Source organism: Papio anubis, chromosome 12, assembly GCF_008728515.1.
Source record: "Papio anubis isolate 15944 chromosome 12, Panubis1.0, whole genome shotgun sequence".
In the NCBI taxonomy this organism is placed as follows: domain Eukaryota; kingdom Metazoa; phylum Chordata; class Mammalia; order Primates; family Cercopithecidae; genus Papio; species Papio anubis.
Genome location: NC_044987.1, coordinates 122,808,001 through 122,833,441, shown reverse-complemented (window position 1 = coordinate 122,833,441; position 25,441 = coordinate 122,808,001). Strand labels below are relative to the sequence as shown.

Sequence of the window (25,441 nt, the reverse complement as noted above, 5' to 3'; positions counted from 1 at the left end):
TCCTGGGTGCTGAGAAAGAGATGGGGGTTGGGCATGGAGGAGGGCCCGGTCGCCACAGCCCAGGCCCTCTGGCTGGGCTGGTCGCCGTCTTATCTCCGGGCCTGCCTCCCGCCCAGCTCCTCTGTCCCTGGACCGGATGAGCCCTTGATGGGCTGTTGGCACCCCCAGGGCTGCAGCTCGCCCGGCCTCCGCAGTGTCGGGTCGACCCCCAGCGCCTACACCCACCGGCTCCCGCCAGCCACGCGGGTTCAGACCTGTCGAGGTCCTGACGCCCCGGGCGGGGCTTGAGGCCGGGGCGGGGCCTGGGCGGGGCGGGGCGTCCCCCTCGGAGGCGCCGGGCCGCGCATTCTCAGCGCTGGGAGCCGCCGCCCCCGCAGCCGCCGCCGCCCGGTCCCGGACTCCGACGAGTGGTAGGTGAGTGCGACGTCACGGCAGCCCGGCCGAGCGGGGCGAGGGGAACGAGGGGAACGAGGAGGCCGAAGGCCCTGCGCGCCCCAGTCCCGGAGGCCCAGCCGCAGGCGCCGGGAGGTTCCGGGAGGCCGCACCCACCGCCTGGCCCAGCTCCTTCGCAGGCCCTTCCGCGGGAGGCGGACGCCGGTCGGGTGAGGGGGGCGCAGTGGCAAGGAGAGGCGCCTCCCGGACCCTTGGACCGGCCTGACGGCACCCTTCGGCCCAGGGGTCCCGGGACGCGCAGCCTGGACACCCTGCTCATTGTCCCTGGACACGGCCGCCTTCCCTCCGCCCGCAGCCGCCCCCGCCCGCGTGCAAGTGGGCGCGCCATTGGCCGCGCCGGGCGGGGTCGGCGGCGGTGACCTCATTGCAGTGCCCCGGGGACGCTTGGCAGGCGCGGAGTCCCAGGTCCTCCTGACTGGGGCTCCCCCTGATAGGGCGCGGGTCGCCCAGGGGCCTGGTGCGGGTCCCGGGGACTCGGGGAGGGCCGGAGAGCTATTTTTGGATGGCCTTTTCCCAGGGGGTTCAGAGGGACTAGGCATTCCTGGGAAGAGGGGCCACTCCGCAGCGGGTCGTCTGTGTCCTCGCGGTGGAGGCCGCATCTGTGCCTTGAACCAGCCTCTCCAGAAAGCCTGGGACCTCACAGCCAGGCCAGGGGCAGATCCGTGAGGGGCTCACACATCCCCCCAGCTCAGTGACAGACACACATCCCCCCCATCGGTGGCAGGCACACCGCTCCGCTGGTGGCAGGGTCTGCTCGTGCCACCCCTCGTGCGTGTATTTAGGCCCCTGGCTTCATGGAGGGTGAATGTCCCCTCTCAGCTCAGTGGTCAGGTCTGTCCCCGCGAGCTTCATGATGCCTCTTTCCCAAGCTGTAGCTGCTGCTGTTTGGGGCAGAAGAGCCAGTGATGGGCCTGGAGCGAAGGCCAAGAGTGGGGCACCTGGGGAAGGCATGAGGTCCCTCCCAGGATCAGACACTGTCCGGGAATGTCCTCTGCCTTGGGAGGCCAAAGCGGGTGGAACACCTAAGGTCAGGAGTTCAAGACCAGCCTGGTCAACATGGTGAAACCCTGTCTCTACTAAAAATACAAACATTAGCTGGGCGTGGTGGTGGGCGCCTGTGATCCCAATGACTCAGGAGAATGAGGCAGGAGAATTGCTAGAACTCAGGAGGTGGAGGTTGCAGTGAGCCAAGATCGAGATCATACCATTGCACTCCAGCATGGGTGACAGAGCGAAACTCCATCTCAAAAAAAGGAAAAAGGCTGGGCGCGGTGGCTCAAGCCTGTAATCCCAGCACTTCGGGAGGCCAAGACGGGCAGATCATGAGGTCGGGAGATCGAGACCATCCTGGCCAACACGGTGGAAACCAGATCTCTAGGCGGTAGCGGTGGCTCAAGCCTGTAATCCCAGCACTTTGGGAGGCACAGTGGGTGGATCACGAGGTCAGAAGATCGAGACTATCTAAGCTAACATGGTGAAACCCCGTCTCTACTAAAATACAAAAAAAACAGCCAGAGTAGTGGCGGGCCTGTAGTCTCCTTCACCCAGGAGGCTGAGGCGGGGAGAATGGCGTGAACCAGGCTGAGGAGCTTGCAGTGAGCGAGATCACGCCACTGCCTCAGCCTGGGAGCTGTGAGACTCCGATCTCAAAAAAAAAAAAAAAAAAAAAAAAGAAACCGTCTCTACTAAAAATACAAAAAACTAGCCCGGGTGGTGTGAGGCATACATGATCCCAAACTACTTGGGAGGCTGAGGCAGGAGAATAGCCTGAACCCGGAGGCCAGACTTGCAGTGAGCTGAGATGCTTGCACTCCAGCCTGGAGCGACCTGAGACTCTGTCAAAAAAAAAAAAAGGCAGGTAGCGGTGGCTCAAGCCTGTAATCCCAGCACTTTGGGAGGCGAGGCAGGCGGATCAAGGTCAGGAGATGAGAGACCATCCTGGTTAATATGGTGAAATTACGTCTCTACTAAAAGTACAAAAAAAAAAAAACTGCTTGAGACAAGGTGAGAGCCTGTAGTTAGCCTTCTCGGGGAGGAGGAGGCTGAGGCAGGAGAATGGTGAACCAGGCAGAGCCTTGGTGAGGCTGAGATCTGGCCACTGCACTCAAGCCTGGGGCGATAAGCCAGCCTTAGATCTCAAAAAAAAGGAAAAAAGAAAAATGTCTGCAGCTTGCCCCACCCTAGCCCAGACTAAAGTACCAGGCTTGGCCACTCCTCTCTCTGCCTCCAGAATGAACCCAGCCCACTCTGGCCCTTGGGCCAGACGTGTAACCTGTGACCTGACATGTCCTTGCCCCTGTAGCCTAGAGTCCTGGGGAGCTTCTGTCCACCTGTCCTGCAGAGGAGTCGTTCCCAGCCCGGTTGGTGTGTGCACACAAGGCAGGAGTGCAGCTCTTGAGGGCAGTGAGACCAGGCCTGGCTGTGCTGTCTGGAAACGTGGCCCGGGGCACTCACCTGCTGTCTGCACCCCATGCGGTCCCTGCCTTCCCTGTGCTCACAGCTTGCCCGCTGCTGCATGTTGGGCAGGGCACGGGGCCTCTGGGGAGGGGCACAGCCTGTCTGTGCTGCCCCTTCGTGTTGGTGTGGGTCCCCTGTCCAGGAAAAACCCTCCCAGTCTGCCAGGCTCCACCTGCCTCCACGCTCCATTCTCCCCACTCGGGCCAGGAGGAAGGAAGGGCTGCCCTTTAACAGACCATAAACAGGCCTGGAGAGCCTTAGGAAGGGGCTGAGCTGGGGCCTGTCTGAGCCTCTGCCTCTCTGCTGTCTCTGTCTCTGAGTGGCCTCCTCTGCCCTCACTGCAGGCCCGTAGTCTCCTGTCAGCCTGTGACGTGGGGCCCCGGGAATGCCATGGGGGGCGGGCAGGCTGGCATGAGCTCACCGGAGGTACCCGCTAGGGCTTCCTCCCCGGGCCGCCAGCAGGGGTGAGTCAGCAGTGATGATGGGCGGTCCTCCATGACCCCTGGCCTATCTGTGGGCACCAGGGGTCTCTCGTGGCTGCACCTGGTCAGGGCTCCTGAGTCGCTAGGAGGTGACACGTCATGTTCCCACAGGGGCTCCTTCGCAGGTCTCCCAGGACAGTGGCTGGCTCCACCCGACTCCTGGGCCGGCTTGGGCATCTGTGTTCCCTCCTCCTATCTGTCCCTGTCAGGGGTCTGGTGCTGTGGCCCCGCTGACCCCTCCCCTGCCTCCCCAGCCCCAGGATGGGTGAGTTTAACGAGAAGAAGACAACATGTGGCACCGTTTGCCTCAAGTACCTGCTGTTTACCTACAACTGCTGCTTCTGGGTGAGGAGGGGTCGCCTTGCCCCCACTCCCACCCCCACCCCTGCCCCTCCTGGGTCACCATCAGACCTGGGCAGAGTTGGTGACTGGTGTGTACTGCTTGTAGCTGGCCGGCCTGGCTGTCATGGCAGTGGGCATCTGGACGCTGGCCCTCAAGAGTGACTACATCAGCCTCCTGGCCTCGGGCACCTACCTGGCCACAGCCTACATCCTGGTGGTGGCGGGCGCTGTCGTCATGGTGACCGGGGTCTTGGGCTGCTGTGCCACCTTCAAGGAGCGTCGGAACCTGCTGCGCCTGGTCAGCAGGGCACAGGGCCACGGGGCGGGGTGGTTTGGATGGGGCCCAAGGGGGTTGTTGCTGCAGGCTTTGAACCTGTGCCTTGCTGTGCTCACCCGGGGGGGGGGCACGGTCCTTCCACCCCTGCCTAGTCCTGTGGGTCCCCACATTCCCGCTGGACCAGCTGAGGGAAGACACCAGCTCCACAAGAAACCTTCAGGGAGGGTGGCCGCCACTCAGCCCCCACCTGGAGCCTGGGGAGCCGGGGTGGGGACTCTGCTCTGAGGTGCCCAGGCACTAGGCCTCAGAACTAGGCCTCCTTGTGCACCCTGCCCCCCCCCCGCCCAGTACTTCATCCTGCTCCTCATCATCTTTCTGCTGGAGATCATCGCTGGTGTCCTCGCCTATGTCTACTACCAGCAGGTGAGGGGCCTGGGCAGGCCATTCAGAGACACAGACATGCACATGGGTGGACACACACAGATGCACACACATGGCTAGCCCCAGCCCCTATCCCCACGGTCCCAGAGCTGACCAACGTGCCACTGGGCCTTGGAGGTGAGGTCTAGGTCTCTGCAGGGGCACATGGGGTCAGGCAGGTGTCCAGGGGATCCGGAAGCCATCTCTGCCTCTGCCGCACTCCACTGTCACCCTGGTGACGGTCCTGGCACCACCCAACCTCCCCTCATGCCGAGGTCTGACCTCAGCCCTTCCCTCTGGCTCTGAGCCAGGACCTGGGCCTCCCCTCAGGCCATCCTGGGGCTCTGCCAGCCCCACCTTGGAAGGTCTTAGACTGAGACTGAAGTTTCTTGTACTCCAACCCCAGCTGAACACAGAGCTCAAGGAGAACCTTAAGGACACCATGGCCAAGCGCTACCACCAGCCGGGTCACGAGGCCGTGACCAGCGCTGTGGACCAGCTGCAGCAGGAGGTGGGTGGGTGGGTGGTGCTGGGAAGGTGCATGCATCCCCAGGGCCTCCCTGGACCTGTGCAGGAGCCTCTGGTCCCAGGTCTCACCCTGAGCCTTGTTCTTGATGCAGTTCCACTGCTGTGGCAGCAACAACTCACAGGACTGGCGGGACAGTGAGTGGATCCGCTCAGGGGAGGCCGGTGGCCGCGTGGTCCCCGACAGCTGCTGCAAGACGGTGGTGGCTGGTTGTGGGCAGCGGGACCATGCCTCCAACATCTACAAGGTGGAGGTGGGTGGGCAGCGGAACCACACCTCCAGTATCTATGAGGAGGTGTGGGGGGCCTTTAGTATCTATGAGGAAGTGTGGGGGGCTTCCAGTATCTATGAGAAGGTATGGGGGCACCCCAGTATCTATGAGGAGGTGGGTCACCCCAGTGGCTGGATATGGGCAGTGAGACCACGCCTCCAACATCTACGGGAGGTGGGTGGGCAGCCCAGTGGCCAGATGTGGGCAGTGAGACCACGCCTCTGATATCTTAGGAGGTGGTGGGTGGGCAGCCCAGTGGCTGGCTGAGCTGTCTGTCAGTGGCCTGGCTGCATAGGTGCTAGGGGTGGGCATGGCCACACCCTGGAGGTGGTGGGGGCCAGTGGGAAGTGCCCCCTGGGCCCACCTTCAGCACCCATCTGCGCCCCGCAGGGCGGCTGCATCACCAAGTTGGAGACCTTCATCCAGGAGCACCTCAGGGTCATTGGGGCTGTGGGGACCGGCATTGCCTGTGTGCAGGTGAGGGCACACGGGGTGATGGGTATTTTGTCGGGGACATGGGGCAGGGCGGTGGTTGCTGGCCCCACGGCATCTACTTATGCCCCCCTGGCTCTGCACACAGGTCTTTGGCATGATCTTCACATGCTGCCTATACAGGAGCCTCAAGCTGGAGCACTACTGACCCTGCCCTGGGCTTGGCCGCGGCTCTCTGTGCCTTGCTGCTGCTGCACCCAACTACTGAGCTGAGACTACTAAGTGCCAGGGGCTGGGCTCCCTGATGACAGCCACCCTGTGCCATCACCATAACCTCTGGGGACCCCAACCCCAGAGGCAGCTTCAAGTGCCTTTCGCTGCACACCAAAGCCCAGCAGGGAAGTAAGGGGGGCTGGCGGGACGACGGTATTGGGGGTGTTTTGTGGGGCTGCCTGAACACATTGTGCCTGGTGGTCAGATGCAGGCTGGAAGGGGCCTTGCTGAGTAGGGCAAGGCCGAGTGTTCCCAGCAGGGGGAGAAGCCCTTCACACCCCAGGCCCTTCAGGGATTGGGGCTTTGCCTTGCAGCCACATGGCCCCATCCCAGTCGGAGAAGCTGAGTAAGGTCTGACCCTTGGGCCTGGGCCTCTGCCCCTCCCCACCCAGGCCTCGTCTCCCTCAGAGCCCCTGCTGTCTTCCCCGCCGTGGTCACCACCACCCGAAATGCCACATGGTCACTGTGCACTGCCCCATCCATATGCCTGTGTGGGGCAGGGGCCTCCCAGTTTTGTTCACTGCTGTACCCAGATGCCTACAACCATCCCTGCCACATACAGGTGCTCAATAAACACTTGTGGGGCAGATGGACGAGCCCGCTGTGCTGGTGAGATGGTGGTCTGTTCTCAGGGCCCCTCACGTCCAGCAGGGTAGACAGACCCCTCCTTGCAGTGTCAGGACAAAGAAGGGCAGAGCCAGGACACAGCCCCCATGGGGCTCCAGGGAAGGGAGGTCTGATGCCAGGGACAGCCAAGCACAGGTCTCACAGCAGAAAGAACTGAGCATGTTTCTAAATGGTGAGATGGTAGTGTGTTCAGAGCCCCTGGGGGAGAGGAAAAATGGTTTCCAAAGACCCTTCTGGTCATGGTGGGGAGCAGACATGGGAAGGGTGCACACTGGGGGCTGTGCCCAGGTAAGAGGCGTCAGGCAGATGGGTGGGGGCAGTAGGGTGAGGGGGTTTACATGGTGGAGCCTATAGGCCCTGCTGGAGGCATGGGTGGGAGATACCAGAGCCTAGTGTCTGGCAGAGGTACCCTGGAGACGGGAGCCAGGGCTCAGTCACTGATTGTACCCCCCACTGCCCAGGCTCCTGTCCCTAAGGCTCAGAACTGAAGACCCTCAGGCAGACCCATTCTCCCCCACCAGAGGGCACCACGCCAGGTATCTCAGCAGCAGGGCCATCTGACCTGGGGTGCTTGCTGGCAGCACTGCCTGGACAGCAGGGCCTCCTCCCAAGCCAACTAGGGGTGTCTTAAGGCCTGCCCTCCCTGCTAGGCTCGGGTGGGACCCTCAGGGACAGGCAGCAGTGGGCAGGGGCCAGCAGGTGCTAGCAGCCGTGACCATAGCAAAGACTGGGCCCCAGACGATCTGGTTCTTTTTTTTTTTTTTTTTGAGATGGAGTCTCACTGTCACCCAGGCTGGAGTGAGTGGCGCAATCTCGGCTCACTGCAAGCTCCCCCTCCTGGGTTCAAGCAGTTCTGCCTCAGCCTCCCAAGTAGCTGGGACTACAGGCGCCCGGCACCACGCCTGGCTATTTTTTTTTTTGTATTTTTAGTAGAGACGGGGTTTCACCGTGTTAGCCAGCATGGCCTCCCAAAGTGCTGGGATTATAGGGGTGAGCCACCGTGCCTGGCCTAAATCTGGCTCTTCAGATTCCAAGAGAGAGGGTACAGGAGCCTCTGCTCAGTCTGAAGAGCACCCAGAAGGAGGGAACCTCAAAGAGCCCTGAGATGGAAGGCTCTCCTGGCAGCACCTCCTGCAGGGGTACCTGTGGAACAGGCTGGCCCCAGGGCTAGGAGAATTCATGGCCCAGTCGGCTTCCCTGGGCTGCCGCGGTGTGAGAGCTGGGCCTAGTCCTGGCCCCTGACATCCTAGTGAGGGCTGGGACCTTGGTAGTTCTGAAAGACCTTTACTGGATTGTTCCTTCCAGAGTGGGGGATGGGACACACACACGCTGTGGCGAGGCATTGCGCCAGCTCCTGGATGCCTCAGCCTTGTGAACGTGGGGCAGGATGCTCATGGCCCATGGTCAGCATGGCAGGTAGGTGGATTCCAGCCTGGTCACTTCTCCAAGGGTGCATAATTGAGCAGCTTCTCGATCAGGTCCACGTGGGCCAGCAGCATCCGGCGGCAGCAGTAGCGCTTCAGGCCCAGGGCGTCCAGCGCATCCCTGTGTCAAGCGAGGGGAGGAACAGAGAGGCCAGCTGAGTTCTCCACGGTCTGCACAGGCCTGGAGCCCACATCCAAGCTGCCTCTCACTGCCTGCTGGCCTCACTCCCCTGCTACCGGCAAGGTGAACACGTTCACCCGGATCAGAAGTAGAGACCTAGCGGTATGATCCTGGCTGGAGTAACCTGGCAATGCCCAGATCCCTGGGTGGAGCGTGAGGAGCCTCCTCTCCCACCTACTCCGGCTGTATATATGTGTGTCTAACATATGTAAGAAATATAAATAAAACGAAAACTAGAAGTAATTGGGGGAGCATAGAAAACCAAGGCCACCGAGGTCCTGATGTGCAGCTCCCCTCATCCCACACCAGCCACAGCAGGGTAGCTCTCCAGGGGCCTGCCCTTAGCTGGTTCATCCCCCACCCCGGCCAGAGCAAGCCCTACTCTGTCACTGTGGCGTCTTTCCTCACCTCTGCTTCCTTCAATCAGGGAGAGACTGCTTCTCCAGGGAGCCACCTCTCCCATTTCCCAAGCCAATTAGAAGCTTTAATTTCCCTGGGACCAAGGTCCAGTCACCATCAAGACCTCCAGAAAACTCCCACACTGATGGCTCCAATGTGCAGAGACAGAAGCTTGGGAAAGGGGAGGCCACATGGGAGGCCCCTGCCCTTCATATCCCTGGGAAAGGGTCTGGACAGGCCACCAGCCACTCACTCTGGCAGCCCACTCGCTTTACTCATTCGTCCAGCAAGCTGCACTGAGAGCCTGTGGCAGGCTGGCACACACGAGCCTGGGGTTTCACATGTGACCAGGACTCAGCAGGCAAGGGTCAGACTCCAGCGGGGGCACCAAGACTCATGCACGGTGGTGACAGCAGCACTGAGGGACAAGCACAGGAGAAGGATGCCTCCCCTACAAAGCCCGATGATGAGGGTGGTCAGCAAGTCTGCCCTGCATTTCTTTTTCTGTGTGTGTGTGCGTGACACAGAGTTTCACTCTCTCATCCAGGCTGGAGTGCAGTGGCGTGATCTCGGCTCACTGAAATCTTCACCTGCCTCCCAGCCTCAAGCGATTCTCTCACCTCAGCCTTCCAAGTAGCTGGGACCACAGGTGTGCACCACCAAGTCCGGCGAATTAAAAAGATAAGAGGGCCAGGGGCGGTGGCTCACGCCTGTCATCTCAGCACTCCAGGAGGCCGAGGCAGGTGGATCACCTGAGGTCAGGAGTTCGAGACCAGCCTGGCCAACATGGCGAACTCCTATCTCTACTAAAAATACAAAAATTAGCCGGGCGTGGACACGCATGTAGTCCCGGCGACTCGGGAGGTTGAGGCAGGAGAATTGCTGGAGCCCAGGAAGCAGAGGTTGCACTGAGCCAAGATCGCGCCGCTGCACTCCAGCCTGGGCGACAGAGCGAGACTCCGTCCCAAAAAAGAAAAAAAAAAAAAAGAAAAAATTTCTGGAGATCAGGGTCTCCCCAGGTTGTCCAGGTTGGTCTCGACCTCCTGGGCTCAAGCAATCCTCTCGCCTCGGCCTCCCAAACTTCTGGGATTACAGGCGTGAGCCGCCGCGCCCGCCCGTCCTGCAGCGAGGTTTGCAGGACATGGGGTGGGTCTGGGAGCAGAGACGAGAGATTAGGACGGAGACCAAGGGCTTTACTGCGGGTGACAAGACGCGTGTCACCCGCCAGGCCACCTAGACTCCCCAGGACACCACTGGTTTGAAGCCCAACTCCGTTCTCTCCCCAGACTTCAGGGGACAATGTTCTCCCGAAAGCAGATCACAGAGCTGGGCCGGAGTGGCCGGGTATGAAGCTGCTCATGGAGCGCCGGCCCCAGGCAGCGCTGCGCCTCCCGCCCCGGCCCGCACCCCAGGGCGGACTCAGCCCCCAGCCCCGGCCCCAGCCCGCGCCTCACCCCTCAGTGTACTCGGCCTGCAGCAGCCCCAGGTAGGCCTCCCACTTGTTGCCGACGATCTTGCCGCAAGTGAAACACCGTACAGGAATGATCATGGCGGCGACGCGTCCCAGACTGCCCGGCCCGGTCCGGCCGCACGGGAAGAACTCCCCCCAGGCCCCGCCCCGGGCGCGTCCACTGTCGCGGGGGGACCGGCTCCGCTCGTTCTCCGCTGCCCCAGCCGTTCATACACTGGCCCCGGCGCCGCTGGCCGCAGTTTCCGCTGCCATGGGGATTCCCCATGCGGCCCGGGGCTCCTGGGCCTGCGCGGCCGCGGCAGCAACAGACGACACACCCCCGCCCACCATCTTGGTGCGTCCCGGAGCTACGGCGTCTGAGCAGGGGCCGAAAGCCGCGGTGGCGGTTCGCGTTTCTCGTGTCCTCTTGACTGACAGCTGCGCGGAGGGAGCGGACGAAGCAAGCGGGAGGCGGCGGCGCAGGTAGAGCGCCCGGGGGGTCGTGGGGGCGTGCGGCCGGGGTCTCGCGGCCCGAGGTGTCCGACCGGGAGCGGCTGGAGCCGGACGCGAGCGGGGCGCGCGAGTTCGAGCCTAGAGCCGACACGCAGCAACAAGTGGGGTCCGGCGCGGGGGCTTGGGGAGAGGGCGGGCGCGGGCCGGGGCGGGTCTTCCTGCTGCCCCTCTTGGCCCCGCCGGGTAGTGGGTCCCTCCGCCTCCGCCTCTACCCGCGGGGTGTCCGGGGCTCTCGGCGCCGAGTTCGGGGGTCCCATTCTGGACGCGGCCCAGCCCCTAGGGGCGCCGTCCTGGCCTCGGCCGCGCTGTTACGGCCCCCGCCGGCTGCTCCCCGCCCCGGCCTCCTGTCCGCGTTTTTTCCGCTCCTTCCCAGGAAGGGGGTCGGGGTGCGCCCTCCCCGGTCCCGGCTCTGCTGGGCTGCTCGCCGTCCCGACGCTGAGACGCGCCTCTGAGCACGGGGAGAGGGGGCCCGGGAGGGAGGTCGGGGAGGGCGTCGTGGAAGAGGTGCTCTTTGAATTGAACCTTGAAGACCCCGGCACAGGGGACCCCTGGGCAGACTCCCGGAGGCTGCACTGGCAGGACCCGCTGAAGGCCGCAGCTCTGCCTTGCCCTGGAGCTCAGGGCCTACGGAGGACGAGGGAGGGGGAGCCTGTGTCTCTCGGATGGAGTGCGGGGGGGCTGGCACCAGCACCCTCCTTGCTGTGCCCCTAGGGTGGGGGTGAGGAAATGGGGGGTCGGTGTGCAGTAGGAGGCAAAGAAGACTCCTTGGAGGTGCGAGGTAGGCTGTGGGGGGTGGGTGGGCTGCAAAGTGGCACCCATGGGGGGGCTCTGGGCTGGGGCTTCCAGCTGGGGTGGGACCTGTGCTGGGTTCCAGGCATCAGCTGCCGCTTTCTCAGGGCAATGCTGGGTCTGCCTTAGTTGCAGGGGAGGAGGATGAAGGGTTTTCTGGATCCAGAGTGGTGCTGGCCAGATCCACTGCACACTTGGGATTTCTGCTCCCAACCTGGCCAGGGCCCTGGGCAGCTTCCCCAGTGGCATTTGTCATACCCCACCCAGCCACGTGCAGAGCCACGAGCGGAGGCCACTTCCCTTCCCTGACCCCCTCCCCCCAGGATGAGTGGACGCACATCCTGCTCGGGCAGAGGGGCAGGACAGGGGCCGTGAGTAACGGTGGCCTGGGGTCAGAGCCAGGCTCAGCTGCAGAGGCTGCTGGTGGCTGTGGAGGTGAGGGAGGAAGGGGGGTCCGGGATGTTAGCAGGGTGGGCCCTGGGGAGTGGGTGGGGGCCCGGAGGCTTCCTGGAGGAGGGTCCAGGGCCTGTCCTGCCCCTGTTCCTGCCTGCAGGAGTTGTTTACTCGGAGCACGGGGCGGGGAGAGTAAGCTGCCCTCCAAATCCTGGCTTGGGCCAAGCTGACATTCTTGGAATTCCAAGTGTGTACGCTTCCTATCCCTCCATTTTCTAGCAGAGCCCCTGAGACCTGGAGACTGCCCCAGCCTCAGGCTCTGTGCCCCTCCCCCGAGTCCCCACCACATGTGTGTGGAGGCTGCTGGGGAGCCCAGGCCTGTCCTCAGCCCTGACGGGGCTATACCTGAGGACCCTGGGGAGCCTGGGCCTGCCTCAGCCCTGGCTGGTGCGTCCCCCTGAGAGCGTGTGGGGCGGAACAGCCTGGGGCCTGGGCCCGACCCTCCTCAGGCTAGCGGGGGTGGGAGGGAGCCTGGTGGGGGGGCAGGGCACTGTGCTGGCCAGCAGGGGCCGGTGGGGGCCCCTCTCTCCTGGGTGTGGAGTGTTGGTACAGACCCGGCCTGGCTTCTGGGGAGGGCCTGGGGTGGGGCCAGGAGGCGAGGCACTGGTTTCATAGAAGGGGGCGTTGTGGAGCCTCCTGTGGTCAGCACAGGGCACAGGGAGCGGAGGGTGGGCTCCCCCAAGCGCTTCCTGCTAGAGGAGGGGTCACTTCAGGGCAAGTGACCAGGGGAAACCCATGATTGAAGTTTTAGCTGCTGAGCCCCTCCCACCCCGGGTGTTGCCCTGGAAACAGGCCAGCCACGGGACGGGAGGGCTGGGAGGGGGAGCACGGGCCGCGCCCTCAATGGGATTCAGCTGAACTTGCACTCTGGTCTGGGATGACAGCCCGTGTTTCCCTATCTGTGAAGCTCAGGTGGGACCAGAAACTGCCCACCAGGAGGGCTGCATCCCTCCTGCCACTGAGGCCAGGCATGGCCTTTGGCTGGGAGAGGGTGATCATGGTGTGTGTCCCCAGCCTCGCCCCCACACCTGTGCCCCTTGGCCCTGTCCATGGCTGGGACAGATGTGTGCTCACCCTGAGGATGTTGTGGGGTGGGGTGGGTGCACACGGCATCACGAGCACACGTGCCCGACACCTCAGCGGTGCACACAGCCAAGGCCACTGCCTGCCGTACCCACGACGTCCGCGTCCTCCCTGCAGTCCTGAGAGATCGGCATTTTGAGCAGTGGGGTCTGTAGATGGGGCCAAGGCTGAACTAGCCCCAGCCTAACCACTCACATGCCTGGGCTGGTGGCATTTGGGAATGTCACTGCCTGCCATGCAGCTGCCCAGGCCTGATGTGCCCCCCAGACTGTTCTGTAGGGGTCTAGGTTGCACGGGTCAGGGCCCGGGCTGTGGTGGGATGGCACCTGAGGTGCGGCTGCTCCTGGAGCCTGGGGGTTGTGGGAAGGTACCCCCCAACCCAGGGTCCTAAGTGTGTTGCTTTCACCCCCAACTCCCAGAAAAGAAATACCCAACAGTGCAGGGGAGGGTTACGGGGAAGGCCTGGAGTGTGGGGTTGGCCTCGGTGGTCCTGGGAGGAAAGACTGGGGAACCTCTGGACTGTCTGTCCCTCCCCTGGGGCTGGTGGGGGGATCAGAGTGGTGTCTCCAGCCTCTAGGGCTCAGGTTTGGGTGGGAGAGGCCTGGTCCCACCCAGACTCTGTGTGCAGCCCCCAGTCCCTGCTCCTTGTATGCATGAGGGGGTGCTAGCTTGCTTGGGACCCCCCCGCCCAGGGTGAGGGCCTGGGACGGGCACTGGGGCCCCGCAGGGGCTGAGGCAGCCAGGAAGCCCACAGCATAAGCTGTTTGTGTTGGCGGGCCTCCCTGCTTCCTCAAAGCTACCTCAGAGCCTGTGAGCCTGGGGAGTCAGGGTGTGTGGGCTTGGCTCTGCTGTCTGTCCTGAGCTGCCCCTGCTGGGCTGTGTGGCGACCCCGGGCTCTGGGCTGGGCCAGGACTGAGCTGCTGCCCTGCTGCTGGGGCTCAGAGAGGCCGCTCCACTGGCCTGGCACCCAGGCTACTGCAGACAGGCTGCTCTGTCGCATGGGCAGGCCCCTCTTGGGGGGGACCTCCCTCTGGCTTCGTGGGTGTCCGAGGTCTCCTTGCAGCTCAGTCCCCCGGGGTTTTCCAACCTGCAGAGCTCTGGGTGTCTGTCTTGGGGCCCTCGCTCAGCCAGGGTTGGGTTGGAGCCTCTATGGTTCCTCCTGCCCTTGGGCTACTGGAAGGACAGTTACCTCACTCCAGAGAGCCGGGTCTGAGGGGCGAGGTGTTGCGGGGTGGAGCCAGCAGGGCAGGGAGTGCTCGGCACTGCATTTGGCTGCCCAGGTGAGTTTGGGGCCTCTCCCTGGCCAGAAATCCATGAGTGGCAGGAGGAGGACAGACTCCCCAACCCATGGTGGAGGAGGGCCTTGAGGGTCCTTGCTGACAGCTCCATGGGGAGGGCGCGAGGCCCCCTTCCTGAGCTGGGGTGTCTGCTCAGAGCCCAAGGCAGGGTGGGGTGGGAGTGCTCGTGCCTGGCAGGAAGCAGACAGCAGGCTGGTCCAGGGGTCTGGGACCCCAGCGGGGAGGCACTGCTGCGTGTCTGTGTGGGTGCAAGCGTGTGCCTTGGCCTGTGTCTCTGCATGTCCCTGTGCTGTGAGTATATGTCTTTGAACATGTGTTCTCTGCACACCGTGTCTCTGTGAGTGAGCCTGTGTCCCTGCCTGGCTATCTCAGAGGCCTGAACGGGCAGAATTTGGTGACTCAGTCATTGATTCAAAGCTCTCCTGTTTGGGGCTACTCCTCAGTGGTCTTCTCCCCCGAGTCTGGTGGTGTATCCCCCTGCCCACCCCTGACTGCCCCTCTGCCCTGTAGGGACCTGGCCCCAAGGGGGGGTTCCCTGCCCTTGTCTAGGAGCATCTCTGGCTGTGCTGAGGGTGGAAGCCAGGGCTCCACTCTGCCCGTCTTTCCTTCCGCAGAGCTTGGGGCTGCCTTGGTTGCACCCACCGCCTGCCTGCCCACTGGTCAGCCTTCAGGGGCCCTGAGCAGCGCCTGGCCTCTTTCCTGTGGCCAGCCCAGGTATGTCACAGCCCGGCGGGGCTGGATGGTTGTGGTGGGCAGCAGTGGGCTTGCCTCTGGGTCTCACTTTGCTGGCCCAGGGGCCTTGCCAGCCGGACACTTTGACAACACACCTGAGCGTCTAATCGGAGCTCCCGTGGGGAGGGGCTGGACTTTGGAGACAGGGTCCCAGAACACCCTGGCTGGAGTGTTGAGGAAGGACCCTCCCCGGCTGAGCTCTGACACTGTGGCCTTGCCCGGGCCCCTGCCTGTGTCTGAGCAACCCAGTGTGAATCCTGAACTTGGCAGCAGGAGCAAGCCCAGCCCGTGCTCCTACTGGCCCTCGGTGGCCTTGTTTGAGGCTTTTGATTTCTTCTTGAATAGGCCTCATCTGCTCACCTGAGTGATGTGTGCAGGGCTTTGTAGATGGGAAAGGGGGTGACAGGGGTCTTGGGGGGCACTGGGACTGCATCCTGGGTGCTGGGCTGAGTGCAGGCACCCAGAGCAGCTCTCCTTTTGCCCTCCCACCCGCGTGGGACCCTCGAGCCTCGCCCGCCACTTCTCCTTCCAGCTCTCCCTTTGCCCTCCCACCCGCGTGAGACCCTCGAGCCTTGCCCGCCACTTCTTCCAGCCCCAGCCACAGGGGGATGCAGGAGAGATGGGGCAGGGGTGCCACTGGCTAGCCTGGCGGCAGATGCTCTCCTTGGGGTGGCTCAGGTGGTGTTTTTGACTGCAGGTGGGGTCTGGCTTCTTCCAGTCAGCCTGGGGTCCTCCCAGGTCCCCGTGGCACCTCCCCTTGCCTGGCCCACGAGTAGGTGCTCTGAGCGCTGCCCAGGTCACATGCGAGCTCCCTGGAGGCGCTGCCCACGGCTGAGTGTCTGCCCTCGGGTTGTACCCGCATGGCCGGCAGAAGGGGGCCGGGCGCCATGCGGGTGTTTCCGTCAGGGTCGGGGTCCCAGGGTTCCTGGGGTCTCTGCTGGGCCCCGATGCATGGCCTCTGTTCTGACCCATTCCTGGGGCCCAGACCCACCAAAGAACCCTCAGGGGAAGGACAGGGTAGGGGCCATGGGAAGCGCCAGGATGGCCGTGTGGGCCTTCAGGGGACCTCCAGACTAGCCTCCTGTTCCGGGGGCCCCCTGTCCCCTTCCCCCAGCGAGGACCTGGGCATGGGGTGCTGCCCCGGGGCTTGGGCTGCAGTTCTCTACAGAACCCTTGGGGGGCAGCAGAGGCTTGGGGCAGGTCCTCAGGGGTGGGCAGAGGTGCAGGACCTCCCTGGGCACCCAGGTCTCCCACGGCAGTCCTCCCCAGACCTGCCACCTCCCACATCAGTTACTCCAGGAGGACCCAGGCCTCCAGAGATGGCCAGCCCTGCCATGGAGCACCCCTTCCCCTCCCTTAGCGGTCTCTCCCTCCTCTTTCTCCTTCCCTTCCTCATGCCCGACCTCTGGGCTTCAGGTCACCTGCCAGGAATCTGGGCCCTTGTGCCTTGCGGTGGAGCTGCGGCTTCAGAGACATGGGGTAGGCTGCGGGGCACAGCTGGGGGCCTCTGTCCCCATATCCGGCTGTGGGAGGCATGTGCGCACCCAGCATCATGACACCAGGAGTGCAGGCACATCTGCGCACGGGGCCAGTATGTCTGTACCTGTCGGGGGCGGGGTGGGGTCTCTTACAGGCTGATTTCCAGCCGGGGCTTGAAGAAAATGAAATTCTGGGCCTCTTGTTTAAAAATTACCAAGAATTTCAAGACGGGAACAGCAGAGCATCAAGCCAGCTGGGGTGGGTGCGAGCGACTGCCCTTGAAGCCGGCCCCGCTCCCGCCTTGGGGACTACACGGGGCGGAGGCCGAGCCGTGCCCACCTGGAACGCTCTGGGTCTGGCCTGGGGCTGCCAGCCTCCCGCGGGGCTGCCTGGTCGGGGGGATGTCTCAGCAATCACACCTGCGCTCTTCTGTGTTGTGGAACCTCTCGTATAGTCAAAGACTCAACGGCACCCGCTCCATGCAGTGCAGGCTGACCCAGCCCTCCCCCCCGTCCGCCCCCGGCACTCAGGGCTTCCCAAAGCGCCCGGGGCGGAGTCGCCCCAAGTTGCCACCAGACAGCAACGGGGTAACCCTCCATTTGCGTGGTGCTTTGCGTGTTGTTCGCGTGGTCGGAGGTCTCCAAGCCCGACCCGGGGCCGGGGTCCAGGCGAGGTACCGTGGGGGGAAGGGCTGGGGGCGTCGGTCGCGGGCCAAGAGCTGCCCAGGTCTCATCCCCAGGCCCCGGCCCCGGTCCCCAGTCCCCTCAGGCGTCCTTCGCGAGCATCTTCCTGCCGCGCGCCCAAGGTGGGGAGGGCTGGGGCGCAGGCGCCGGCGGAGGGGCCGGGGTCGCGGCTGGTGCGTTGCCGGGGGCTGCGATTGGTCGGCCCGGGCGGAGCGCTGGGGTTTGCCGGGCGGTGCGGCGAGGAGGGGAGGGGGTCCGCGCGTGGGCGGAGCCGCCGGGGATTGGCCGGGAGGGCGCGGGGCGGGGCGCGCGAGGGCGCGGGGCGCGGGGTCTGCAGCGCGCGGGCCGGGCAGGTGTTGGGGTCCCGCAGCCGGGGTCCGTGCGGATCCGCGCGTCCCGCTGCCACCGCGGGGGCCAGACCGGGAGCGGGAGCGGGGCCGGAGCAGGCGCCGGCCGGCGGGATGGGGGTTTCCGGGGCGGCGGGCGTGGGGCGCTGAGAGGCGGCCCCGGCACACCCGGGCGAGATGCGCCGCTCCAGCACGGACGAGTCCACGTACCGGCGCAGCCCCTCTCCGGAGGGCAAGGAGCCGGGCTTCGCGCGCGGCGGCCCCTTCCGGCGCTACAGCAGCCTGTACGGGCGCGCGGGAGGCGGGGACGCCGGGGGCGCCTTCTTCGGCCTGCACGCGAATCCCGGCCCCAAGGCGGCCCAGGCGCGCTACACGTCGCCCAAGGGCAACAAGTACGTGGTCTTCTACCTGGACCTCTCCTTCATTTTCCTCCTAGAGCTGAAGCGCTGCGGCATGGCGCGCGCCTGCCTCCAAGCCGTTAAGTACCTCATGTTCGCCTTCAACCTGCTCTTCTGGGTGAGTCCGGGCGCCGGGGTGGGTGCCCGGGAAAGACCCGGGGTTCCTGCCGCGGGGGGTCGCGGGGTCTGGGAGGCCGGAGTCGCTGCCCCGGCCGGGCGTTGGGTGCGGTTGGGGGGGTGGTCCAGGAGGACCCAAGACCGCTGCTCCGGCTGGGGTCTGGACTGGGCGGGTGGGGAAGGTTTTCGCTGGGTCTGACCCCTGCACTCCGAGAGGCTGCCCCACGCCCCGGCCCCCTTTCCTCTCCTCTCTTGATGGGACGGGACACGTTGCACACGTGCGCGCCGGGCAGGACCACCCGGGCACTGCGCCTCCCTTAGGGTCGGGATTCCAGTCCGGGTCGTGGCCCGTTTTGCGCGGGGCCCCGGTGCCTCCCCTGGGCCCCCCCCCTCCTCGGTGCAGCTGGCATCCTTGCTTCGGCCCCGCTCCTCCAGGCAGGCGACCTCCCCGGCCAAGGGACTCACTTCCGAGGGGTTGAGCCGGCTGCCGCCCAGGTTCCCCAGTTGCCGGGAGGCGCTGCGGAAGGGAATCCCGGACACTGAGCAGGGCCGTGGGCCATGAGTGCTCGCGGCAGACCCTGGCTTTCCCGCGCCTCCGGCAGCAGAGGCTTCCCTAACTTTTGCCGAGGTGGTGTCAGGTGTGCTCAGACTTGGAGTGGTGTCTAGGGTGGGCCCTGTGTGCTGGGCGGAGCAGAGCTGAAGTAGAGGGAGGACAAGGTTCCACCCCAGCCCCAAGTCGGCAGGAGGTGGGGCAGGACTCCCACCTGGCCTCATGGAGCCGCGACCCTGTCCTGTCCCTGGCCCCTGTGGAGGGCAGTTGGAGTTGGGGGTGGCCAAGGATGACCTGGGCCAGGCCTGGGGCTTTGCTGGCTGGGCTGGGGGAGGTGAAGTGATGCCAAGGTCATTCTGTGCCCTATCCTTAATTCCTGAACCAGCTCCTGCAGCTGGGAGTCAGGGGTGTGGCCTCAGCTTCACCTGGGCTCTGGGCTTCAGGAGGCTGTCCATCTGCATGAGATCCAGCTGGGGCCAAGTGCCCAGAAGCCTGGGTCTGCCTTCCCATCTCTCTCCTCCTGAGCCCTGGCTCCTTCTCTTGCCAGCTTGGGGTGGGGGCTGCGGGGGTCCCTGGGAGGGACAGCAGCCTGGGTTGCCTGCCGGGTGTGACCCAAGGAGCCTCCTGGTCCAGACATCCACCTCCAGAAGGGGTCACCCCAAGGGTTTGTTTTCTGCAAGGGGCTCTTGAAGGGGTGAGGTCCAGGCCTGAGGGGTGCCTTGGAGGTAGGGGGGTGGGAGACATGGGTTTGGGCTGGAGCTGGTGGGTGTGGGGGGTGGGCTGCAGGTGACTGAGTGACCAGAGTGTTTCTGTGATGGGGGGACAGGACCGGATGACTGAAGGGCAGTGGGTGTGGGGGCCCGGCAGGCAGGCAGGTCCTGGGAGGGGAAGCCCTCTCCTCTGTCCCCCCTCCTCCCCTCCTCCGTGGCCTGGACACCTGCCTTCAGGGAGAAAGAAGAGGGCCCCCGGGGGGGCGGTCTCTGCCCTGAGAGCAGCCCACCTTCATGGAATACCCCAGGTGGACCCCGCTTTGCTCTGTGAACCCCAAAGAGGCCTCCATTTCTTTTCTTTTTTTTTTTTTTTGAGATGGAGTCTCGCTCTGTCGCCCGGGCTGGAGTGCAGTGGCCGGATCTCAGCTCACTGCAAGCTCCGCCTCCCGGGTTTACGCCATTCTCCTGCCTCAGCCTCCCGAGTAGCTGGGACTACAGGCGCCAACTCACCCGGCTAGTTTTTTGTATTTTTTTTAGTAGAGACGGGGTTTCACCATGTTAGTCAGGATGGTCTCGATCTGCTGACCTCGTGATCCGCCCGTCTCGGCCTCCCAAAGTGCTGGGATTACAGGTTTGAGCTACCGCGCCCGGCCAAGGCCTCCATTTCTACCGCTGGCAGACACACTCCGCCGTCCTCAACCTGGGAAGGAACACACCAGGAACCCTCTTGGGACCCTGTTCTGGGCTGGAAAATCCAGTTCTCTCTTTTTTATTTTTATTTTTTGAGATGGAGTCCTGCTCTGTCACCTGGAGTGCAGTAGCGTGATCTCGGCTCGCTGCAACCTTCCGCCTCTGGGGTTCAAGCGATTCTCCCACCTCAGCCTCCTGAGTAACTGGGATTACAGATGTGCATTACCGTGCCCGGCTAATTTCTGTATTTTTAGTAGAGACGGGATTTCACTATGTTGGTCAGGCTGGTCTTGAACTCCTGCCCTCATGATCCACTGTCTCTGCCTCCCAAAGTGCCTCCCAAAGTGCTGGGATTACAGGCGTGAGCCACCTTGACCGGCCCCAATTATTTTTTATTATTCAATCACCACCTGCTGCCCAGTCCAGCAAACTGGAGCCCCGCTGGCCTCATACACCAGCCTTGGCCCCCCCAACCCTGGGCTGGTGCCCAGTGGGGGTCTGAGGGCGGGAGCGGGGCAGGGGAAATAAGAATGGGTGGGGGTTTAGTCAGGAGAGTCTGTCCTGGGTTGACGTCCACACCTGCTGTGCCGTGAGTCACTGTGAGCTAAGCCCCCTCCTCCTGGCAGGAGGCTATTTCAGGAGTCAGGCCTGGTGCCCCTTCCCCAGGGCTCCTTTCCTTTTGGGGGTGCCAGCTCTCTGTAGTAGGGGCTTTTGCATTTCCAACTCATCTGTCCTGCCAGGGGGCAGAACCTGGCCCGTTCCTCCTCAGAATCATTTCCTCCATCTCCTCGGGAGTGAAGCTCAGGGGTTAAGGTGGTGGGAGGGGCATCCCCCTGGTGGGACCCCAAGAGCCCGTGTGTGTCTGTCCTGACCCCCCGCTGCCGGAGTCCTGCTGGGCCTGTGGGGAGGGCGTGGGGGAGCCCCAGTGGGCAGCCAGTGACCAGAGCCATGGGCAGTGGTGGGAGCCGGGGCGGGATGAGGAAAGTTGTGTGTGACTGGGGGGCTGTGCCCATTCTGGGTGTGGCTGTGGGTGTGGAGGCAGGGGCTGAGCCCTGTAAGTGGTACGGGTGTGGCCAGGATGAGGGGTCCTGTGGCACTGGGAGGAGTTGGGGGGCTGAGAGTGGGGGACCCGTGCCTGGCTCCTGTGCAGTGGTCAGGGTGCAGTGATGGTTCTGCAGCTTCCCTCTGCCCCCACCGTGCCCGCCTGCCCCTTAGCTTTGCTCTCCTGTGCCCTCAACCCCAGCCTGGCACCTCTTTCTCCTGCCTTTGCCTTCATGCTCTTCTCAAAGTCCCCCTTTTTCCAAATGCAGACCCTCCAAGGCCCTGACAGTACTCCTGGCTTCCAAGGTCTCTTTGGGTCCAGACCTGAGACCCCCTCCACACCCACGGTCAGACTGGGCCCCTGGCTGAGACCACAGTCACTAACTGGACCTGGGGCAGCCTTGGGGCCTACTTGAGTGGGAGGAAGGAAGGGGCTTGCTCCAGAAGACTGATTGACGTATTTCTTTACAGCGTTGGTTCGGATTTCCGGGGCAGGCATCTTTGCTGGGGTCTGGGAGGGTAGGGCTGCTCGCAAGGGTCTGTACTCAGAGCCTCCAGCTTCGGGTGGAGTGGGGAGGGTTCCTGGGGCAGCCAGGGTGGGGAGGTAGGATGTGTCCTGGCCTGGTGGTGGGGCACCTGGTGGGGCCTTCAGAGTTCAGAGCAGTGGTGCCAACTCCTAGCCCCATGGGCATCTGGGGACACACTGCCTGCTTTCAGCTAATAGGAGCCCCCCCCCGGTGATGGCAGCTCCACTGGGGCACAGCCACTGAGCCTGCCTTTGAGCCCTCCCTGCACAAGGTGGGGAGTGGGAAGCACGCGGCCTGTGATGGGGCCCGGGTGTCTCCTAGGAGCCCCATTCTGGGGGAAGCTGGGTGCAGGGCCCGTGAGCCTGAGCAAGGTGTCCTGGGTCCAGGCAGGTGCCGACACAGACACAGGTCAGCAGTAGTAAGGGCATGGGGGCTCTGCTGCCCCGGGACCCCCACCTTCAGGCCTCTGTGCTGCCTCGTCAGCTCAACCTCTGCCAGCAACGCTCTTCCCTTAATGGAAGTGGAGGTCCCAGGGGCGGAGGGGAGAGGACGGGGCCTGCACTTCCTGCCCATCAGGGGTGGAGGCGGCTGAGCTCCTTAGCAAGGTGCCACCACCAAGGGCTGTCCTCCTGCCCGCCTGGCCTCGGCTCCTTCCCGACGCTGCTCCTCAGGGTGGGTGCCGCTCCTCTCCCCTCCCTGCCCCAGCACCAGGAGCTCGGCGGAAGCTCAGGCCCTCTCTGCACTGTGTGGTTAGGGCCCCTCTGGGGGGCCGGGGTGGAGGTCGGAGTCCTGCCTGCCACTGTGGGACGCCGGGCAGGTCCTGCCCTCCTTGGGGCCTCATTTTCCCATCTGCACCACGTGGGGCGGTACAGGATGAGGTCCCCAGGTGCTGGCCTGACCCGGGGGGGTGAGTGGAAATGTGGGAGGCCCCTCAACCCCCTGCCACCTGCACTGACCCCCGGGGAGACACCCAGGTGGGCAGTGTGTCGGAGCCATGTGGTCCAGGGCCCCAGCCTGGAGGGGACACGGGGACTGTCCTGGCTCTGTCCTGTTTGAGCTGTCAACCCTGGAGGTGTGGGGGCCCCTCAGCCTGACTGCCCACTCTCTGTTGCCCCAAAGGAAGGTCCTGGCTGCGCTTGGGGCCTCTGCTCTGAGATCGGCAGTGAGCCTGGTGGAGGGGTGCGGCGGGGGCCAGTCCTTGGCTTCCCCTCCCCTGGGATGAGTTGAGGCGATGTCTGGCAGATGCCATGGCATCTGGCCTCTGGGCAGCACAGTGTCCCCGAGGGTGGCAGAGGGCTCTGCCTCCAGCTCCCAGGCCTCTCTGAGGAGTTCAACATCCCAGGCCAGCCTTTGGGGTGGGGATGGCGGCAAACTCCCAGCATCCATTTCTGAAGGAAGGCCCTGATGCCGGCAACCACAGTGTGTCTGAGCCTTGGGAAGTGTGTGGCTCCCGGTGGGTGGGCAGCAGCAGAGGTCGGTTGGGGGACGCTGCCTGCCCAGCTGCGGGCTCCAGGTAGCTCTGGTGCTGTTGGGGGTAGGTCAGACTTGTCCACCTGGTGACACAGGCCTGGCACCATGGACCTCTGCAGGTTCCAGGTCTCAGCTGGTGGCAGGGCAGGCAGGCCGGGCCTCGGTGTGGAGATGGCTCTCTCCGGGGGCAGAGATATGGCATTGGCAGCTCAGGGCTGCAGGGGCAGGCAGAGAAGTCAGGAGGCCCACGCAGGGGGACGGGAGTGAGTGTGGGGGCCTGGGCTCCCAGCTGCACCTGTGTGATGTGAGCCGTGGCCCTGGCCTGACGACGGCCGGCTTGCCTCTTTGCGGCTCCCACGCAGCCCTGCTGCACCCACAGCCCCGCTGGGTCACAGTCTCCTCCTAGATTCCTCCCCGCCCTCCAGCAAACTCCTACTCACCCTGCAGGACCCAGCATTGGCACCCTGGGCAGGTGCCCCCTGACGAGGGCTCTTCTGCTCTCCCTGCCTTGGACACTGGCCTCATGGTGGGCCTTGGTCACTGGGTGGGGCTGGTCTCCTCATCTCTGGGCCCTGGGGGCCCTTGGAGAGCTCCTAGGTTCAGGGGTGAGGGAACGGAGGACAGATGGGGGTGTGGAGACAGGATGTTGCTCGGGGCCCACAGCTTTAAGGAAACAAATCACAGCGAACCACACATTGTAAGTGGACAGACTTGTAATCCCTGGAAACCAGCATCCCAGCCATGATGGGATGTTCCCGTCAGCCCAGAGGGTCCTGAGGCTGTGCTGGCTGCCAGCATCCCTGTCTCTGGACAGAGCCCTGGCTCCTGCGGGGACTTAGCCCCCCCATCCTATTCCAAGGACGTGGCTGGCAGCCCAGCCATCTGCCACACAAAGACGCGTGGCTGGAGGGGCAGTGGGCTGAGGATGGAGAGCCGGTCAGCGCAGCCCCCGTGGGCCTGGAGGGAGCACACTCCATGGACTCCAGTGACTGTACCCCTGCCCGAGGCCTCCAGGAGGCTCAAGGGGGCCGTCCCCCAGCACCTGCCCAAGAGGCTCAGGTGGGCTGTCCAGACCAGAAAAGAAGGGCAGAGCGGAGAATGCACAGGCCTCAGCAGCACCTGCACACGCTCAGCGCTGGGGGATGGCCCCCCGAGCCTCTTGGGCTCCTAGTCTTGGGCTGAGCCATCAGTTGCTGCTGAAGATCAGGGTGAGCAAGTGTCTGATGGACTGAGCCTGGGGCCAGGTGTACTGGACGGACATTGGCCAGAGATGGTCTCAGGCAGGTACTGGGGACAGGTTCTGGGCATCGGACAGTGTGAGCTGATGCCTGGGAGAAGGACGGGCCCCGGGCACCGCCGACTCTGGAGGTGAAGAGGTCTGGGATGGAGCCGCTCGCCTGGGCTGTTCCCCCAGCTGCCATCCAGGGTTCCTCTCCCCATCTGTCATGGGGCGGCATCAGCCTCCCGCCTGAGCTTGTGTCTGGCCTGGTGGGGGCAGCAGTGAGGGAGGGAGGTTTTTAGCTGATTCCCATTTGTACTGAGTGCGTGGGGATGGGATGGAGCTCCTCTGGTTTCCGGGGCCAGGCCCAGATGCTGGGTGGGACCCTGGTAGGATACACAGGCTGCCAGCCACACCCCCAGCTGCTGCCCCTCTGGCTGCATTTGACCAGAGGGACCTGGCCCTCCTGGCCTCAGCCCTGCTCATTCTGCCTTTGATGTTCTGTCTCCAAGCAAATGGGGTGCATTTTCTCTTGCACTTAAAGGCTATAATTTTCCTGCCAAAATGTTTTAAAAGCTGCACACACAGAAACATGTTCAAAATTGCAGGTAATTTTATTAACCACGTGCACACACTTTATCTGTGTGGGTCTACCAGCATGCAGGTGCAGCACGCTGGGGCCTGGGGGACGCCGGGTCGCAGGGCAAGACGGCGCGGGTGTGGCCACGTGTGATGGTGTGAGGCAGCATCTGTGGCAATGTGGGCTGGTGTGTGTCACAGTGTGTGTGACTGAGCCAGGGCCCTGGCGACACTGGGTCGCAGGGAAGGCTCCGTCTCAAAAAAAAAAAAAAAAAAAACCCAAACTAAAAAAACAAAAACCCAAACAAAAAACACACAGTGTGTGTGTGTGTGTGGCCACGTGTGATGGTGTGAGGCGTCTGTGGCGATGTGGGCTGTCGTCTGCCACAGTGTGTGACCGAACCCGCCTGGTGACAGCGAGTGGGTGGGTCTTTCCTGCCATCTCGGGTGGAGGTGAGGATGTTTTGTGGAGTGTTAATTAGGGAAATCAGTTCCCACCAGGGCTGGGGCAGTTGTGGAAGGGGTCCAGGGCTGGAGGTGTAAGGCCCCTTCCTGCCCAGCCCCTGTGGAACGTGGGTGTCCCACACCTGGCATGGTACCAGTCACTCTGCACACGTCCTCCCTGTGCCCTTCGAGGCATCCCCTTGGGGCGAGGGGAGCTCGGAACCGCTCATTTTCCTGCTGACAGGAGAGGTCTGCCGTCCTTGGAAGGCAGAGGCAGACGGTGCAGGCGGTTTTTTTTTTTTTTT

General features: G+C 63.8%; 3 protein-coding genes across 10 annotated transcripts in view; 2 read left to right on the top strand and 1 right to left on the bottom strand.

Moving 5' to 3' along the window:
• Positions 1–285: 285 nt before the first annotated feature.
• Positions 286–6,531, top strand: CD151 (CD151 molecule (Raph blood group)). 4 transcript variants are annotated; one of them, XM_009185257.4, is made up of 8 exons: positions 287–414; positions 3,647–3,737; positions 3,841–4,032; positions 4,360–4,434; positions 4,838–4,942; positions 5,052–5,210; positions 5,619–5,705; positions 5,809–6,531. In XM_009185257.4, exons 2-8 carry the CDS (start codon positions 3,654–3,656, stop codon positions 5,866–5,868), a joined length of 762 nt encoding a protein of 253 aa, XP_009183521.1. In that variant the 5' UTR covers positions 287–414; positions 3,647–3,653; the 3' UTR covers positions 5,869–6,531. The 4 variants fall into 4 exon arrangements, with proteins under 4 accessions (XP_021781074.1, XP_009183521.1, XP_021781073.1 ...); XM_021925381.2 differs by having other exon boundaries at positions 298–410; XM_009185258.4 differs by lacking the exon at positions 287–414 and adding an exon at positions 2,652–2,817.
• A 1,297-nt stretch (positions 6,532–7,828) lies between these two features.
• On the bottom strand, positions 7,829–10,196 carry POLR2L (RNA polymerase II subunit L). Its single transcript, XM_021925387.2, has 2 exons — positions 10,019–10,196; positions 7,829–8,105 (listed from the first exon to the last, which is right to left on the bottom strand). Exons 1-2 carry the CDS (start codon positions 10,111–10,113, stop codon positions 7,997–7,999), a joined length of 204 nt encoding a protein of 67 aa, XP_021781079.1. The 5' UTR covers positions 10,114–10,196; the 3' UTR covers positions 7,829–7,996.
• A 185-nt stretch (positions 10,197–10,381) lies between these two features.
• TSPAN4 (tetraspanin 4) overlaps positions 10,382–25,441 on the top strand; it is a 23,839-nt gene continuing 8,779 nt past the window's right edge. The window contains exons 1-3 of one of the 5 annotated variants that reach the window (XM_021925385.2): positions 10,387–10,497; positions 14,765–14,864; positions 17,828–17,907. In XM_021925385.2, the coding sequence (XP_021781077.1) occupies positions 17,845–17,907 (63 nt within the window). In that variant the 5' untranslated portion in view covers positions 10,387–10,497; positions 14,765–14,864; positions 17,828–17,844. Of the gene's footprint in view, positions 10,498–11,436; positions 11,752–13,748; positions 14,133–14,764; positions 14,865–17,827; positions 17,908–25,441 lie in introns of those variants that run through there. The other 4 variants (XM_021925384.2, XM_003909359.5, XM_021925383.2 and 1 more) reach the window with 4 other exon arrangements.